General features: G+C 32.0%; 1 protein-coding gene across 7 annotated transcripts in view; it reads right to left on the bottom strand.

Annotated features, from left to right (window-relative positions):
* Positions 1-16,560, bottom strand: part of LOC148623877 (adenylate cyclase type 10-like) — a 51,395-nt gene that overhangs the window by 21,905 nt on the left and 12,930 nt on the right. For all 7 annotated transcript variants that reach the window (XR_015919528.1, XR_015919526.1, XR_015919527.1 and 4 more), the window contains 7 exons: positions 16,265-16,415; positions 11,566-11,597; positions 7,192-7,310; positions 6,254-6,330; positions 4,063-4,296; positions 2,878-3,040; positions 2,189-2,381 (listed from right to left, as the gene is read on the bottom strand). Coding sequence is in view for 3 of the 7 variants with exons in the window: in XM_088566157.1 (XP_088422283.1) it covers positions 2,189-2,381; positions 2,878-3,040; positions 4,063-4,296; positions 6,254-6,330; positions 7,192-7,310; positions 11,566-11,597; positions 16,265-16,415 (969 nt within the window). In the remaining 4 variants the exon portion in view is untranslated. The remainder of the gene's footprint in view (positions 1-2,188; positions 2,382-2,877; positions 3,041-4,062; positions 4,297-6,253; positions 6,331-7,191; positions 7,311-11,565; positions 11,598-16,264; positions 16,416-16,560) is intronic.

Consider the following 16,560-nt stretch of genomic DNA (forward strand, 5'->3'; position numbering starts at 1 on the left):
TACACAGACATGTCAGCTACTTCCTGTATCTTGTCACCGGTAAACAGAAAAAAAGTCACATGAAAAGTCACACGATAAAAAGTCACAAAACATGTGGGAAAAAAGTCACAAGTAAAAAAGTCACAGGAAAAAAAGTCACAATATATATGATTTGTTTGTTTTTGTTTTTGTTTTTGGTTTTGGTTTTTTGTTGTTGTTTTTTGTTGTTTTTTTGTTGTTTTTTGTTTTATTTGTTTTTAAATTTCACAATATGTTGATGTTCAACAATTTCTTTCACAATTGTATTCTTAACTATTAAATATGACCCTACAATTAATGAAGTATGTCTGTGTATAGACATTTATGACAATAGCAAGCAAGTGGCTTCTTTTTATAAACCACCCCTTTCAATTTCAATCATTAGGGTTTCTGAGTCATTTATAAATTAAATACATGTACTAAGTAAACAACTGGGTCTCTATCCAGGAAGAATTAACTACAGTATAAACAAAATATATATTAAGGCATTTAAATTATAATTACCAAAAAAAATAATTATACGTAAAATGACATTTTATATATCTATATAACAAATTAATCCTAAATACATAAAGATAAAGATATTAAAAAACAAAATTAAATTTATAATTTTTTTCCCTATATATGTGACCATTATACCTAACAAAATATATATTGTGACTTTTTTTCCTGTGACTTTTTTTCTTGTGACTTTTTATCCGTGACTATTTTTCTGTGACTTTTTTTCCTACATTCATTGTCACCATGCTATTACACAGGTGGACCAGCATGCCAGTTACATCCTGTATATTTTGATTAAGTACATGAACTACCCAACGGGTGGATATGACTTAATTAAGTAATTAAATAATTAAATTGATGACCAAGCTAATTCACAAATAAGCTTGTACATTTTTTGAAAGTTTTTGAACTAATATACAAATACGAGAACTTATAGTCTGAAATAGCAGTTTCTGAAAGAAGAAAAAAGATTTTTACTTTCTCACGATTTCTTTTTTATATCCTTTAAGTAGTTTTAACATATCAAATATATTCATTATTATAAAGGAGCCTGTAAAACGTGTTTGAAACTAAACATGCACACTAGTCTTTCTATTTGTCTTTCACAATTAGTGATTTAGAAATTATATGATATATTGTAAGATACAAGATAACATATACCGTATCAAGCTTCAAAATAGCGATCTGAAGAAAAACATTATTCAAAGCTAAAATTGATCACAATTCATTTATTGAATGGTCTGTGGTTAATTGTTTGATTGATAATTCAGGTATCTCCAAGTGGCTAACGCCTATGGCTGGGACTTAAATTTACTAACGGTAGACTGCCTAGAACTGAGAAGCTCAAATATACAATATAACTGTGTCATAGTGCAGGTGACTCCAGGTAAATTAATTTCACTCTGTTGATCGACAAACTGGACCTGTGGTCATACTGTGAAATGCCTGTTCGTAAGTCTTGATATTTGCAAAAAATATTTTTGTAACCAAGACAAACTTTATTGTCATAAAAAGCAGTTTTATTATTATATCTTTTTTTTTCATAAACTTGCAATCACAGGTCTATGGTCCTTTCAATATGAAATGTGCTCTAACTAAATAAGTTGAATTGTTATGAGCTTTTCTATTTACAGACCGCATTGGTCCTACATTGTAAAACTTATTTATCATCCTTTAGATATCAGTACTTCCAGTTTGTGCATGAAATATCAACTGCATTAAATTGATTGGAACCTTGAGAATGAAAAATGTCAATTTATCCACTATTGTTTGTTGTATAGTAAAGTATAGTAAAATAAATTTGCATGATTGCTATTTGTGTATAAAAGAATTGATAGACCCCACTTGTAAAAATCGAGAACTTACACTTTAAATTTTTTTGCAGCGGAATAAAAAAGTGAGAGTGTTTTAAGGGATGTGGCAGTGTTTGAGAACATACACTATTTTTTTCATAGCTGGAGAAATATTTTTAAAATTAAATAAAGAATAACATTTGTAACATTTCTTGGATAAAACAATGAATGAATGTTCTTTGATTTCACCCATACAAATCATGAATGGATAAAAATTGGATCAGACTTCAAAAAGTATTTCAAAATTTATCTAGAGTGAGCTTTTACTCAATTATGATTGAAAAATGTACAGAAATCATAGTGAAAATTCTACTTGCCTGCACACCAAGGATATGTAGCATCAGATTCAAACTTCCAATTATTCCCTTGGACATAAGACGCTCAACTATTCTTGGTTCTTTGTCAATATGTTGAGAAAATCCAGCCATAGATATCAACATCCTCATAATATGACGAGTGATAAAATGTGAATTAAATCTGTCTTTCATTTGTATACCACAAGATATAATTCTGGAACAAAAGAATAAAAGTAAAATAAGCAACTCAATAAAGAAAATGATAAAAAGAATCCTAGATAACCATCTTGCACAAAAAGTTTTTAAAAAATAAGAACTGATTTAATGTCCCATTAGAAATGGTTTACAATAGGTTCCTGTATTAAAAAAAACACTTGTCTTATGATCCATAGGTTTATATAATTCTTACAATAAACTGTGGCAATACTAAAATAAGAAAACCTGGTATGGATACTAAGGCAATGATAAATACTGTTCTGCAAGTGGTGCTAAACACATTTATTTATTCCATTCAAACAATTCTTGAAGCTTTGTTTAAGAATAATCACATTCCAAAATTGATTATGCAAAAAAAAAAAATAAAACTTTATTTCACTTGTGGATAGTAACATTACTTCTTTTTTATCATAATGATTAAAGTAACTAAAATAAAGACACATTATGTGACACAATGGTGAAATGTTATCAGCACTAAGCAATAAATCCCAAACCTGCAACTTGAATTTTCTGCTGTAACAATTAAATCATCCATCAATCTGGTTTTTCCAATACCTGAAGCACCAACATACACAAGATGGTTGACTTCCTCATCACCAGTCCCTTCGGTAAGTTTTGTTAGCTGATCCTCAAACAGTTCTTTCTCTTTTTTACAGCCTGAAGAATATATAGAATTTAAAAGCATTACAGTTGATAAAAATGGATGAAAACAGTAAAAGCCGGACCACAGAAATACCCAAGAATACCCAAGAATACCTCCAAATACACATTTGAACCTCCAATTTAATTGAAATACATTTTATTTGATGAAAGATAATGTTTTTATTCAGTTTTTTTTCTGGATTTTTTTCCCTGACAAACACCCGGAATTTATCAATGTGACCAATTACGAAATGCTAATTATGCATGATAATCGATTTGATTTCTTTGATGTATGTTGACTTAGATCACGGTGATGTATCAATAAATTGAAGTATTCGAGAAAATGTTTGCAATTTAAATAAGTAAGTTTAGCGCTGGCCACGCGCTGCATTATCCTTTGATGTCATGGTCAGGTTTACAATGTTGGTCAAGCGAATCAGTGCTGGATGCATTTAACCCGTCTGTCGTATTGACAATTCATCTATTGGAACTCACCAGTTTTCCTGTTTTAATATATTTTTAAAAAATTTTCCATTAAAAAATATCACGTCTCAATAGAAAATATATGTTTTCTTTGATTATCATGATTATTCTAATATGTTTTGGGGGTATTCTGGGGTATTCTTGGGTATTCTAGGGTATTTCTATGGACCCGTAAGAGCTTAAAGATAATGATATTCTGTAATCTGTTGTTTTAGTTTTAATTGTCATAACTACATGTACTAGCACATGCATTTATATAGATACTTCTTAAACAGGTCGACAGTTCTACTATATAAGGACATGTAGTACAATTTCAGGCTGACATGATTTATTGTAGTCAATTCATTTATAACTGAAGTCCAAATGAACTGAATTATATTTTTATGTACAAGAAATATTATTACGAAGATTTGCCTTTTAGTTAGTTTGCATATCAGACATAATTCAAAGATTAAATTGGACATTTTTTGATTTTGTGTTAATGCTAAAACCTTCACCTAATGATTGCAAATGCAAGAATCCTCACAGGAAATTAATTTTTACGTTTGACTCACCCAATATGGGGTATTGGAAATATGGTACACTGTTTACACCTAAAGCCAAATCTCCAGACTCCACAAATTCTCTAATTATACCGATATTCTTCAGTCCTTTCATCCTCTTAGTCACTAGAACATTAAAGCTATGTGGAGGAAGCCTTGAAAGTTGGTAGGTATTGTTATCACATGTCACTTTATCTGGATAATGCATCATAAGTCTGGCAGCCATGTTCACTTTCCTTCCAATTACTACAATAAAGGAATGTCAAGAAATCAAAGTGCTTATGTTCAATAACACTTATCAAATATATACCTCTATTACCAATAATATCTTAACTAAAGACCAACATTTTATATCTAAGGCCATAATAAAACAAATACAAAATATTTTTCATTCCATTAAATCAGTGTTTAAGTGCCATATCTCTAAAATGGGAAATTAAAAAAAATGACGAACAAAAGATGTGTATAAAAAGCAACAAAAAATCTAGAGAAATATTATATGGTAATCTAAGATTATCCCTGCATTTCATTTTTATCAATTTAGATCGAAGATAAGAATTGATATAGCAGTCGCCAGAGCCTTGAGATTTGTAAAGCCTGTTAGCATCTGCAATTATCTTATACTACCGCAATAGTAAAATAGTCCCATTAGCATACCCCATTTAGGTTCAAATACAGATAGTTAGGTCCATTTTATAGGTATTTCTAATATATCAAATTTAATTCCACGTTATTTATGCCAATAAGCAAACCCAATAAACAACTTTTACTGTGAACTAAATATGCTGATTAATTAGGCCTGCACACACAAGTGACTGTACATTTGAATTAACAACGATCCAATTAAAAATAGTTTACCTCTAACCTCTTATCTGTTTAGTCATTCACTGTCGATATATTCAAGTTGTCTAGTTATTTTTAGACGCATGATAAACTAATTAATGTTAAGCTAGAAATGAAACCCCTGCAAGGCTATATATATTCATTGATCATAGAAATAAAATTTAAAGAGGAATGCTGAAGCTGTTTTCAGATATTTTATGCAGGCCCTAGCAGATCCAAATATATACAAAACAGGGGGCAGTGTACCCGATCAAGAAACTTATATAGAGAAAGGGGTTCCAAGCCATCATTTGCCACACATTTTTTGGCCAAATGATGTACATAACGTAGCATATAACCCGTGAACATCCCGATGTATCACTCACTGTATCATGTATTTTAAGTACGGTTGCCGTCTTGTGACATCGGAACCCGGAAATGGATGACAAATAAAAATGAAACTTTATATAGATGATAGTATAGGAATTTTGATAATGCATTTCTTGGGAATGGTGTTAATCAGTGGTCTGGTGATATTGCTTTTTTTTTAATAATCATTCTAATGGGCTATTTTGGCCATATGTGAAAATAATATAGCAGGTGCTCCAGGTGCTACAAGGCCTAAAAACTGCATGGATAGTATTGTCTGCACCAGACATAGTTGTTGAAATTATATTCTAAGATTTTAGCGTTAATGTTAATGTACGTGTGTTGGAGAGTTTTGTGTTCCATGTAAACCGACATCGAACCTGAATATTACGTAAATTGGTGTACTGCTACGATGCATCATGAATTTGGTATGTGTTTTTTGTAATGACCTTCATAATCAGAATGGTGAATTTAAAAATTAATGAAAAAGTTTAATACTGATCATTTACAAAATTAAGCTTATGTCCAGATATGTTTGAATTCAGTCTACATATTTTCCTTTCATCTCAATTTTTTGCAATTTGACCATTATTTGAGGCATAAAATTCAAACAATCAATATAAATTGATTCAGTATAAGAGTACTTTGATTTTGGTTATAAAGAGCTATAACTCCTAAATCATAAATTCCCAATAATAAAACTTGACCTGCATTTCATGGTACAAAACACTGATCAATTTATATGAAAAAAGATTTAATTGTGAGATGTTTACATTATCATCTGGAAGCTAAAGCTGTGTCAGATAAATGGAAAAACAAAAAATCATAGGGATCATTATATACCCCAAAGTTATTGAGTAGAAGGTGTAACAATACAACACCAAAGTTGTCAAAAAGAAAATTTAAGTTGTTATTAAATATTTCAGAAAATACAACTAACAATACATAAAAACACTGACACATTTTCAGATAAGAACGGTCTTATTGAATGAGTATATCAATATCAATTTACCAGAATATTCATGACGTTTACTGTGTCCTACTACACCACAAAAGGTTTTTCCTGTTGTAACTCCAATGGATACATGCCTTTAATAACAGAAATGAAAAGAGTTATTAAATTCTCAATGGCCTTTACAGAATTCAAGCTATCTATAGTTTTGAATCAAATGAGTAATTAATCATCCTCTTCACAATTTGAAGATAAACCTTACTAAAAGCATGAAAATTCTATACTGTAATCAGAAAAGTGAAGGTTGCATTTTAGATTTTTTATCAGAAAGAAAGTGGAAAGAGATTTTTGGTTAATAACTGGTTGCTGTTCCTACAGATCTCAGTAGTTGCATTTTTGTTCCACTTTTGTTTTACATCATGTATTTATATTTGTTGCTTTGTAGTCTTTAACAGCCAAAAGCTCTTCAAAGCGAATGTTAATTGTATGCAGAACTCAAATATAAATAGAGCTTCTATTTTTATGTCAATGTGAAATTACAATAATCAAAGCTATATTATTTTCAATCTCAACAAATAGCCAAACAGGAAGTGGACAGCAAGTAAACTTAGATATTAAAGTCTATCATATATACTGGTAATGCATTTCCTTACTGTATGTTCAAACTGTCAGAACTATTAACTGTGAAAGTATTATAATTCATGGGGTACCAATTTTTGTGGTTTTCATGGGTAGACCAAACCACAAAATTTGGTTCCCAATGAAAAGAAGATTCCCATTGTTGTGTATTCTAAAATCCTCAAATCCACAAACTTGTGATTCTTCACAAATCCATGAAAATTGGTACCCACAAACTAAAGTACTTTCACAGTAAATTTCGTGAAATTGACCACAATTCATATTGTCTAAAGTCAACCTTATTCATTCAGACAGCTTTTATGAATATCAAGAATAAAATACTCATCACCATTTATTGTGTTCCTCATGGATGTACTTACAACACTCCCTGCTGATCTGTCAATTTGTTCTTCATTCTGCTGGAACACATCAATGCATGGGCACAGTCTTGTTCATGTTTAAAGCCTGGTAAGCCAAATATTACCAAAAAAGTGCAACCCTTTCAAATAAAAAAGAAAATGTATTTTATTATCATGTTATAGTCCATTTGAAAATAAAGTATCAAATATTTTTGTTAATATAATAAAAGGAACTAGAAGCCCTGTTAGTCACAGGAGCGTCTGCGTCATTCTTTAGATGTCATTTTTTTTTTAGTAAATCAAATGTGTCTGTAAGACACTAATGATGCCCCCGTTCGCTAGATTTGCAAAATTAAGATCATGTTTATTTTTGTATGAAGACATGGTTTGCAGATTCAGAAAGGTTATGCACTGTTGATTGATGCAGTAAATATTTGGTATGTTAGGCTAAGCACTGCAAAAATACTTTCGATGAGAAAAAGAGGACTGATGGACTGACTGACGGACACATCAAAAATGTTAATGCCCCAATAACAAATCTCTAACTTAGTTCTTGGGGTATATTTCTGACAAAAATGACGAAGTCCACCTATCACCCAGTTTCGTAATATTCCAAAGTCCAACTATCACCCAGTTTCGTAATATTCCAAAGTCCAACTATCACCCAGTTTCGTAACATTCCACAAAAATCAAGATCCTATGACCTTGCACACCATCATTATGTGTAGAAACATCTTGCAAAAAATATTTTAGACGTAGTTCAAAAACTACAGGAGGAGATAGCTGGAAAAGCCATATAGCCCTATTTCTGATGAAAATGACTAAGTCTGACTGTCACCAATTTCTGTAATATTTCATGAAAATCAGAATCAATTGACCCTGCACACCTTCATCATGTGTGGAAATATCCTGTAAAATATTTTAGATGTAGTTCAGAAACTGTACAAGGAGACAGCCGGACAAGCCATGATCATGTGTAATTTGGAGGAACGGACGGACAGGGGTAAATTAATATGCCCCGCACTGTTTGTCGTGGGGGCATAAAAAAGAATTAATATTCTAAATGCTTTTCTAAAAATAAGGAACACATTTTATATTGATTAACATGTTATCAATGAGCAACTGTTTATTGAAAATGCTCCCATTTCCTCCCAATTTAACCTGTTGCCTAGATCCTTACAGAAATGGAACAGGGACAGACCTGAATTTGTTACATGTAAAATAGGATGTTGCATATCAGATAGCAATTGGTCATTGAAGTTAATGTCTATGAACAAGAGGCTCCCAGGAGCCTGAAATGCTCACCTGGTTATGTAGTTTTAAGTTAATATTTCAAGGGCAATAAATTTAACAAGGAGTTGTTCAACAATTTTGACTCAAGAAGACTTTGGTAGGACTATCATAAGGATCATTTCAGCGACTCAAAGTTTCTCTCTTTCTATTACAGTTTTCAAGATCTTGGCTGAAAACTGTAAAATTCAGCGACTGAAAGTTTCTTTCTGTCTATTTTAGTTTTCAAGATAACTATAAAAAAAAACTCTTACAAGGAGTCCCCTGACAACTTTGATCCATGAAGACTTTTGGAGGCCTTATAATAAGGGTCATTTCAGATATTGCAGATATATGCAAAAACTACTGTCTGACCCCCAGGCTCTATTTTCAATAATAGCAGCCATGTTTTTCGACGGATCAAAAATCCCCACAATAGTCCTATGCAGGAAACCCTAAGGAACATTCATACCAAGTCTGGTTCCAATTGGTCAAGTAATGTCAGAGGAGAAGATTTCTGAAAGAAATAACATTAAAAATAGCGACAAATGTCGAAAAAAGGCAATAACTCCAAAATGGCTTAACAGATTACAATGAAAATTTGACCACATATAGATCTCATCATGCTGAACACTTTTACCCAATCAGAATTTGGCTAAATCTATCAGTTTTGGAGATATATGCAAAAACTACTGTCTGACCCCTTTGTTCTATTTTTAGTAACAGTGGCCATGTTTTTCTACGAATTAAAAATCCCAATAACAGACCTATGCAGGTTACCCCAAGGAACATTCATACCAAGTTTGGTTCCAATTGGTCATGTAGTGTCAGAGGAGAAGATTTTTGAAAGAAATAACAATTAGAAAAACAAGAGGTTCCCAGAAGCCTGAATCGCTCACCTGGTAAAAGTCTGTATTTCAAGGACAATAAATTTAACAAGGAGTTGTCCAACAATTTTGACTCAAGAAGACTTCGGCCAGGTGAGCTATTTGTTTTTCAACAAATAAACATATTGTGCTGAAACTGAATACCCCTTTTTCTTTCAGGTGGGAGTATAAGATTAAAGTGTTAAAAACTAATGAATCTGTATCACCCTTCTGAAAACAATTAGAAATCTAGTGACAACACATTAAGATTAAACAAAACAAACATGATCAAATCATTTTTCATTTACAGTGGCCTTTCCTAACACCACAGGGTATTTTTGTTGGCATTATTATATGGATCATTTCATTTCCTTAAAGCTTCTTTCCAACTATTACCATTTTCAAGATATTAGATAGTACTGCACAAGAAAACATCTTTCCAAGTGCAATAACTCTACTAAGAAGTTGACCTACAACTCAATAGAACTGCGACTAATCTAGCTTCAATAAAAGCAAAGAAGACCTTATATTGATTTACCATTCTTTATCTAATATAGGCATTGCACAATGTTCCATCCAAATTGAATATGTGGCCATAACACAGGGTTGACTGTTACATTAAGCTTTGGAAAATAACTAACTTAACCAAAGTAAATAAATATTTAAACAAAAAAAAAAGAATAGAAAATATTTCAAAACACAGCCTTTTGTTAGCCTTTTCATAAAAACAATTTCATCAATTGGAAGATGTTTTCCACTTCTTTCCATCTATTATAGTTATCAAGATATTAGCTAAAAACATGGCACAAATTGAATGGAAACTTCAGTAGATCTCTTATAGCTAAAGAGCATGAGTTGGTCAAAGGACCCTGTTATATTTTCAGAAAATTTTCATAGGTCTAGCAGTCATTTTGGAATAGATTTTGCTTAGAGGAGGTTCAACATCTTCAGATTTGGATGTACTAAACACTACTAAGAGGTTGACCATCAGGAATAATAATAGGATCAATTATATCTGTATTCTCTGATCCTTAAAGGAGGTACAATCTCCTCAGTTTGAACTGGACAGACGCAAGAGTCAATGCCAAGATCAGGACTTGCTTGGTATGATTTATTTGGCTCTCATTTTCATCTTTTAATTTTTTTTAAAGATTTCCATCACCTTTATCAAGTTTTTCATATAGTATTCTCTGTTGCGGCCCATCAGATGATTGTTTACATTCACAAGTAACATGATACATCCTAATGAATATGCATGGAAAAAGATCAACCATTAAAGCTGAATACCGGAGAACTTCTTAATACAGTCTGTCAGAGCCACAGAAGGACATTTCATTTCCCTATCGTTAAGAACCCAATATACCCAGTATGAAAATAAATGGTAGATATTTTCTACATATGTCATACCTAGAACATATTGAACCTACGTTTTCACCGAACAAGATCTTTGGGTTTTCAAATTGGGAATTTTTAGCAAAAAATTGGGGAACTATAACAGATTAAAAGTATGTAAGTATAACTGACCTCATTCAATATAAAAAAAAAAATGAATGAAGAAAGACATCATCTCCAATTTTCTCTATCTTTTATACCTTGGGATTTGTAACTTGACTTCGGTGTTCTTTTAATAGACAGAGTGGTCATGTTTGTTGCTGGATCATATAACTGACACAAGCAAACACATGAAGGATGATGTAAGCAAAATTTCAAGTTAATCTGCTTAGTGGTTTTACATTCAAGAGAATATTTTTGTAAAAAAAAGTTTAAGCCACATAAAAATACTTACAGTATGCTGGTTATCATTATTAAATCTATAAATATGTGTTTTTATTAAACTAGTAAAAGCTACATTTAATAAGCCAGATTTTTTGATGTCTGGACCAGTGTTGCACTGCAGCAGTGATTTATATTAGCTGAGGAAAATGCAACAAAAAAAGTGATATAGACAGATATACGAAAAGACAGAACATAATTCCAATAAAAATTAATGAATCAAAATTTCATGATAATATGCACAACATATGGTGTTTTCTGCTACATACCAAGTTTTAAGAATTTCTTTTGACTAGTTTTAGAAAAGTTGCTATGACAAGCTGTAGTGTTAAGGACAGACAGAGTGACCCAACTCCTAGACCTACTTCACCCTTTGGCAACCAGGTAAAATCTATTGAGGAGTCCTTTTATGATATTAACCAGCTTTCAAAGCGAAAACATCATAACTCATGCATTCATAAGCATTTTTGAAATTCAATTAACATACCTTATCAAAAAGAAAAACTTTGTTTAAGCATCCTGCAATAAAAAAAATGATATAGTATTGAATTGCCAACAATTTGATTAATTACATCATTTCAAATCTAGAAATTTAAGCTGTTACTTCATGACATTAAAATTTGATGGCTAATATCATTGAAGAATGTATAATGAATATAAAATAACATAATTAAACATTCTTTAACAAAACACTGAAATAAAGACAATATGTCATGATAAGAGTATTTGAAAAATTCAAGTTGAAATTTTCTGAGCCCTAAGCTATTACTTTTTCTATATACAAACTTCAGTATTTAGTCTTTAATGTGTATACAAGATAAATTTATTTATTTAGTAAGAGCAAAAAAACAAATAACTGTAAAAATGAAAAGAAGATGCTGCATGCTACTGCATGCTAAGAATACCCCTACTCAACCAATTCTGTGAAATTTTTGCAATAAAACCTTTTCAAGGCGAACGCACCCTATAGGATACACAATGTGCAGGGCGAATGTATCCTGTAGGATACAAAGTGCGCAGGGCGAATGTATCCTTCAGGATACATAGAACACGTGATTTTTTTACATTGGTTTTTATACCATTTATCCCCCTCTTAGCTCACTCATAATGAATAAATGTGAATTAAATATATCTAGCGATTTATATTGTTCGCCTTTATCGCCCCAAAAGCTGTTTACAAGACTCAATAATACTAAATACAACATTGGAATTTTTCTACGCTAAAATTAGATCGGAAGTTGCAAATGTCATGTGATCTTGCAAAATGGTGACACTTATAGAAATTCATAATAAACAAAGGTTTATGGCTTGAATTGTAATTGATTATGGTAAAGTTGGATGAAAATTGAAGACAAGATTACAATGTTTGTCTCTTTACACTGATAGAAATTAAAGGTAAGTTTTACGGGGAAAATATTGACTTGAAATAGAAAATATGTTCGAGTTCGGTAATGCGCTACTAATATTTGTTAGGTAAGTACAGAAGTCATCAGCTCTGGTGTTAAACATGTCTTTGGATGAATCTGAAAGTAAATGTGAAGGTTTTAGCGAATCTGATGTTGTAAATGCTCAAAGGGAGGTCTTAGCAGCGGAAGAAAGATTAAGAAATGTTTTAAATGAACAGGGTATAGGTGATGATTCAGAATCTGATGAGACCCCTGAAAATGAACTTGAAAATGATGTACCCATTAATATTAATGACAGAGGTGACTCTGCTGATGGTTGGCATTTAACTTTGATATCATTGAAAGGGGTCTGCCACATATATTTACACCTGGGGAATAACTGGCCCCCAGACTACAATGGACCCACTAAAAGAGGCTTTAGATTTTTGGCAGCTCTTTATTGATGATAGTTTTCTACAAAATTTGATAGAAAAAAACAAACAGTAATGCCAATTACCAAATAACAAACCAGGTGATAATAAAATGCCATGGAGTACACCAACCCTTTCAGAAATGAAAGTTTTTCTTGATCTAACATACCAAATGGGTAAACCAAACACCTAGCACTAAACTATACTGATCTACTGATCCTGTCATGTCAACTCCCATATTTTCTTCAACAATGAGCCGTGACAGATACACACAAATTTTAAGATATCTACACTTTTCTGATCATGCAGCTGAACTAAGACCTGGTAATCCAAACTATGATCTGTTTTTCAAAATTAGGTCAGTGGTAAATCATTTATATGACACTTTTGGTTCTCAGTATATTCCAAGGAGGAATGTCATAATTGATGAATGTATGGTGCCCTTCAAAGGTCGTGCATTCCTGAATCAGTATATACCCTCCAGACCTAACATATGGGGTGTTAAGATATGGATGCTTGCAAGTGTTGAAAATAGTTAAATACAGTATATTGATACATACCCAGGCAAAACTGTTAGAACTGAAGGAAGCTTAGCATCCTCTGTAGTTAAGAGCAGCATTGTTAATGGAAGACTAAGAGACCAGTGCTATCATGTGTATACTGATAACTTTTTTACTTCTCCATGTCTTTTAACTGAATTGTGGGAAAACTATGATACTGTACATGTGGCACTGTACGTACAAACAGGACAGGTTTGCCGAAGGATGTAATGTGTAATGGTACCAGTATCGCATTGCATATCCCTGAGTGGGTGTACGTCAAAAACATGGATGCCATAAAAATATAGTGCATTTTCTTTTTGCCTCTCTACAAACTAATGTTTTGTCAAAAGATATGAACAATGACTTATAAAATAGAGCAAACATCACACTGTCAGATGAAAAACTTTTTTCAAAGAAAATCTAACATAATAACATAAAAATGTTCCACTGAAAAGGTTAATTTGATCAATGCAAAACGAAAGTGAAAGTAGACAAAATGGCTATTTATAGTTCAAGACTACTTTTCTGTCTGATCTTCGTGGACTCACCCTATTTTCTTTGTTGGAAATTATTTCTTCACAAGTCCTTATAAATGCTACATAAGTGAAAGTTTTATTGAATCAGTTTACATATTTTTATAAAAATCCTAAAAAATATGCACTTCACTATAGAAGTCTATGAAAATTAGTACAATACTGAGACCTAAAAATCCCTCAAATATCAACACAAGAGGTGACTATCAATTCAGGCAAAATGGACCCTTATTAGCCACTATATGGAAAGATAAAAGAAATGTATCAGTCATCTCCACACTACATGATGACAGTGTAGGAAATGTAAGTCGCCTAGTCAATGGAAATGGTACATTTTCTAGAAAAGATATAGTTTGTCCTAAGGCAACTGTTGATTATACAGCAAACATGGGAGGAGTTGATAAAGCTGACCAATATATACAGTACTACAGTTATAATCATAAAACATTGAAATGGCCAAAGAAAGTTTTCTCCCGGTTATTAGAAATGGTAAAATTCAATGCTTTCAGACTTTTTACTTTAAGTCACAATCACTCATCCACCATCACCTTCTTGCATTTCTCTTCTATGCTTATTAAAGGGCTATTATCTGGTTATGTACAAGTCCGCCGAGGAAGGCCAGCAGCTAACTTACCAGAACTCAGATTAGTCCAGAGACATATGCCAACAACCTTGCAAATTAAATCAAGGTGTCATGTCCGTAACATGAATTTCAGAAATGGCAAACAAGAAAAAGTTAGGCAGACAAATTATGGCTGCAGAGATTGTGGAAAATATTTATGTTTACCTAACTGCTTCACAAACTACCATATCCTGAAAAACTATTGCTAATTTGACAATTCAAAGAAATTCATTGTTCACTCCTGTTTCTGATTTTAAATTGACTAATTCGTTAGAGTTTTTTTATACTTAATTGAACATTACATTTCCATGGTTTAAATTGGATAGAGCTGGCCAAATGTAAAGGAAATCTAGTGAAGGCAAAGATGCATTGTAACTTGTCAAAAAGTAATTTATTTAAGGTGAGGGATAGTTGTTTTCTTGTTATCATTCAATTTTATTAACTTTTTTTTTTTGGAGTTCATTGATGCATGGTGTCAGTTCAGTTATCAAAATTTCATTTGATCTTTGAAATGAAAAATCCTTTCTTTGTTCACATGCGTAATTTTGCAATTGAAATATCAAGTCAACAAGTCACACAATTTTATTTCAAAAAAAGTTTCAACTTCTTTCTATTTTAAAATTTATTACATATATATTTATATCAGGACACTTTTCCTGTTTAATTTATAGGTGTGAAACAATGGGCAACATCAAGTATTATAACCCTTGTTTCTTGTTCTGTCATTTCATGTAATAAATTACTAGCTTGCTATATCCGTATTTGATGGCTATTGACACCTCAGCGACGAAACAAATTGGGTCAAACTGACAGATTTTTATTGCTGAGTTACTTGGCTTGATATCAACAATGGCAGATTAATGAAAAACGGTGATAAACTTGTTTATGCTTTAAAACTTTTTCAACATTTCTAAATAGAAAACCTGATTGATGGATAGATGGACGATCATCTAAATTTCATAATTTAATATACAATGATAATTTTCCTACGCAGGTCTGTGGAAAAATTAGACATCAAAACGTGTAGTTGAAGTTAGTTGACATGATTACCCAAACAGACCACTTTAGATCCTAAAATTTATTTGAAATTACAATATGCCTTTATATGGAGCACCCAAGTGTCTCTAATACATCCCCACTTAGGTACATATCAAATTTCACAACTCTTCTATGTTGAATTGCTTAGTAATCTCGATTTAGCTAGCGTCACCATTTTTTCAAGCACATGTCCAGAAATTAATATCCACCCAGCGCAGTACATCGTGTGAAATTAACTCCGCTGCTCAGACGCGCCAAAAATACAAATTCAGCACTGAAAGTGTTAAAGAACTATATGAAACCATAATGTCCTATAGTAAACAGGAAGTAGATAAGCAAGAAATCTGAGAAAGGGAGGAGAAAGTCATCATGCAAAAGCAAGGTACTAAATATTTAAGCATTTCCTCCAATAGAAACTGGTAAATCTGTTACAGAAAAGTGAAACTGACAGACGGACAGATGGAAAATAAGGGTAACAACAAAATTACTGAACATTAATCTGATTCATAATCAAGTCAAGTCCAAAATAAATCTGGCAAAATAGACGTTACACCACCGGAGCAGCTTAGATAGACAAGATAGACAAGGCGTTTGCAATATGTAGTATAACAAGAGTGAGCTTGAAGAGAACCTACCATGAAGGGCTTTGATCTGGTTGTGAGCAATATCAAATATCTTTTGTAACAATAATGTTTCATCTTCTTGCTGATCAAGAACCAGATTGACAAAGACAATTGACACCTGCCTCATTTCTGATAGATATTCCAGTGGTTGAAAATCATCAATCTGTAAACAAAATGACATAGGTAACTTATAAACAAATGTTGCTCTTTAAACAATGTAAAACTGAGTCTTTGGACATGTGAAACCAGCATTCAGTTAACAGAGTTTAGGCTTTAACAACATGAACTTACTTTTCAAAATGTCATAT

The sequence above is a fragment of the Perna viridis genome, chromosome 2, assembly GCF_037379345.1.
Source record: "Perna viridis isolate PV_CMFRI_1.1 ecotype Kerala chromosome 2, ASM3737934v1, whole genome shotgun sequence".
In the NCBI taxonomy this organism is placed as follows: domain Eukaryota; kingdom Metazoa; phylum Mollusca; class Bivalvia; order Mytilida; family Mytilidae; genus Perna; species Perna viridis.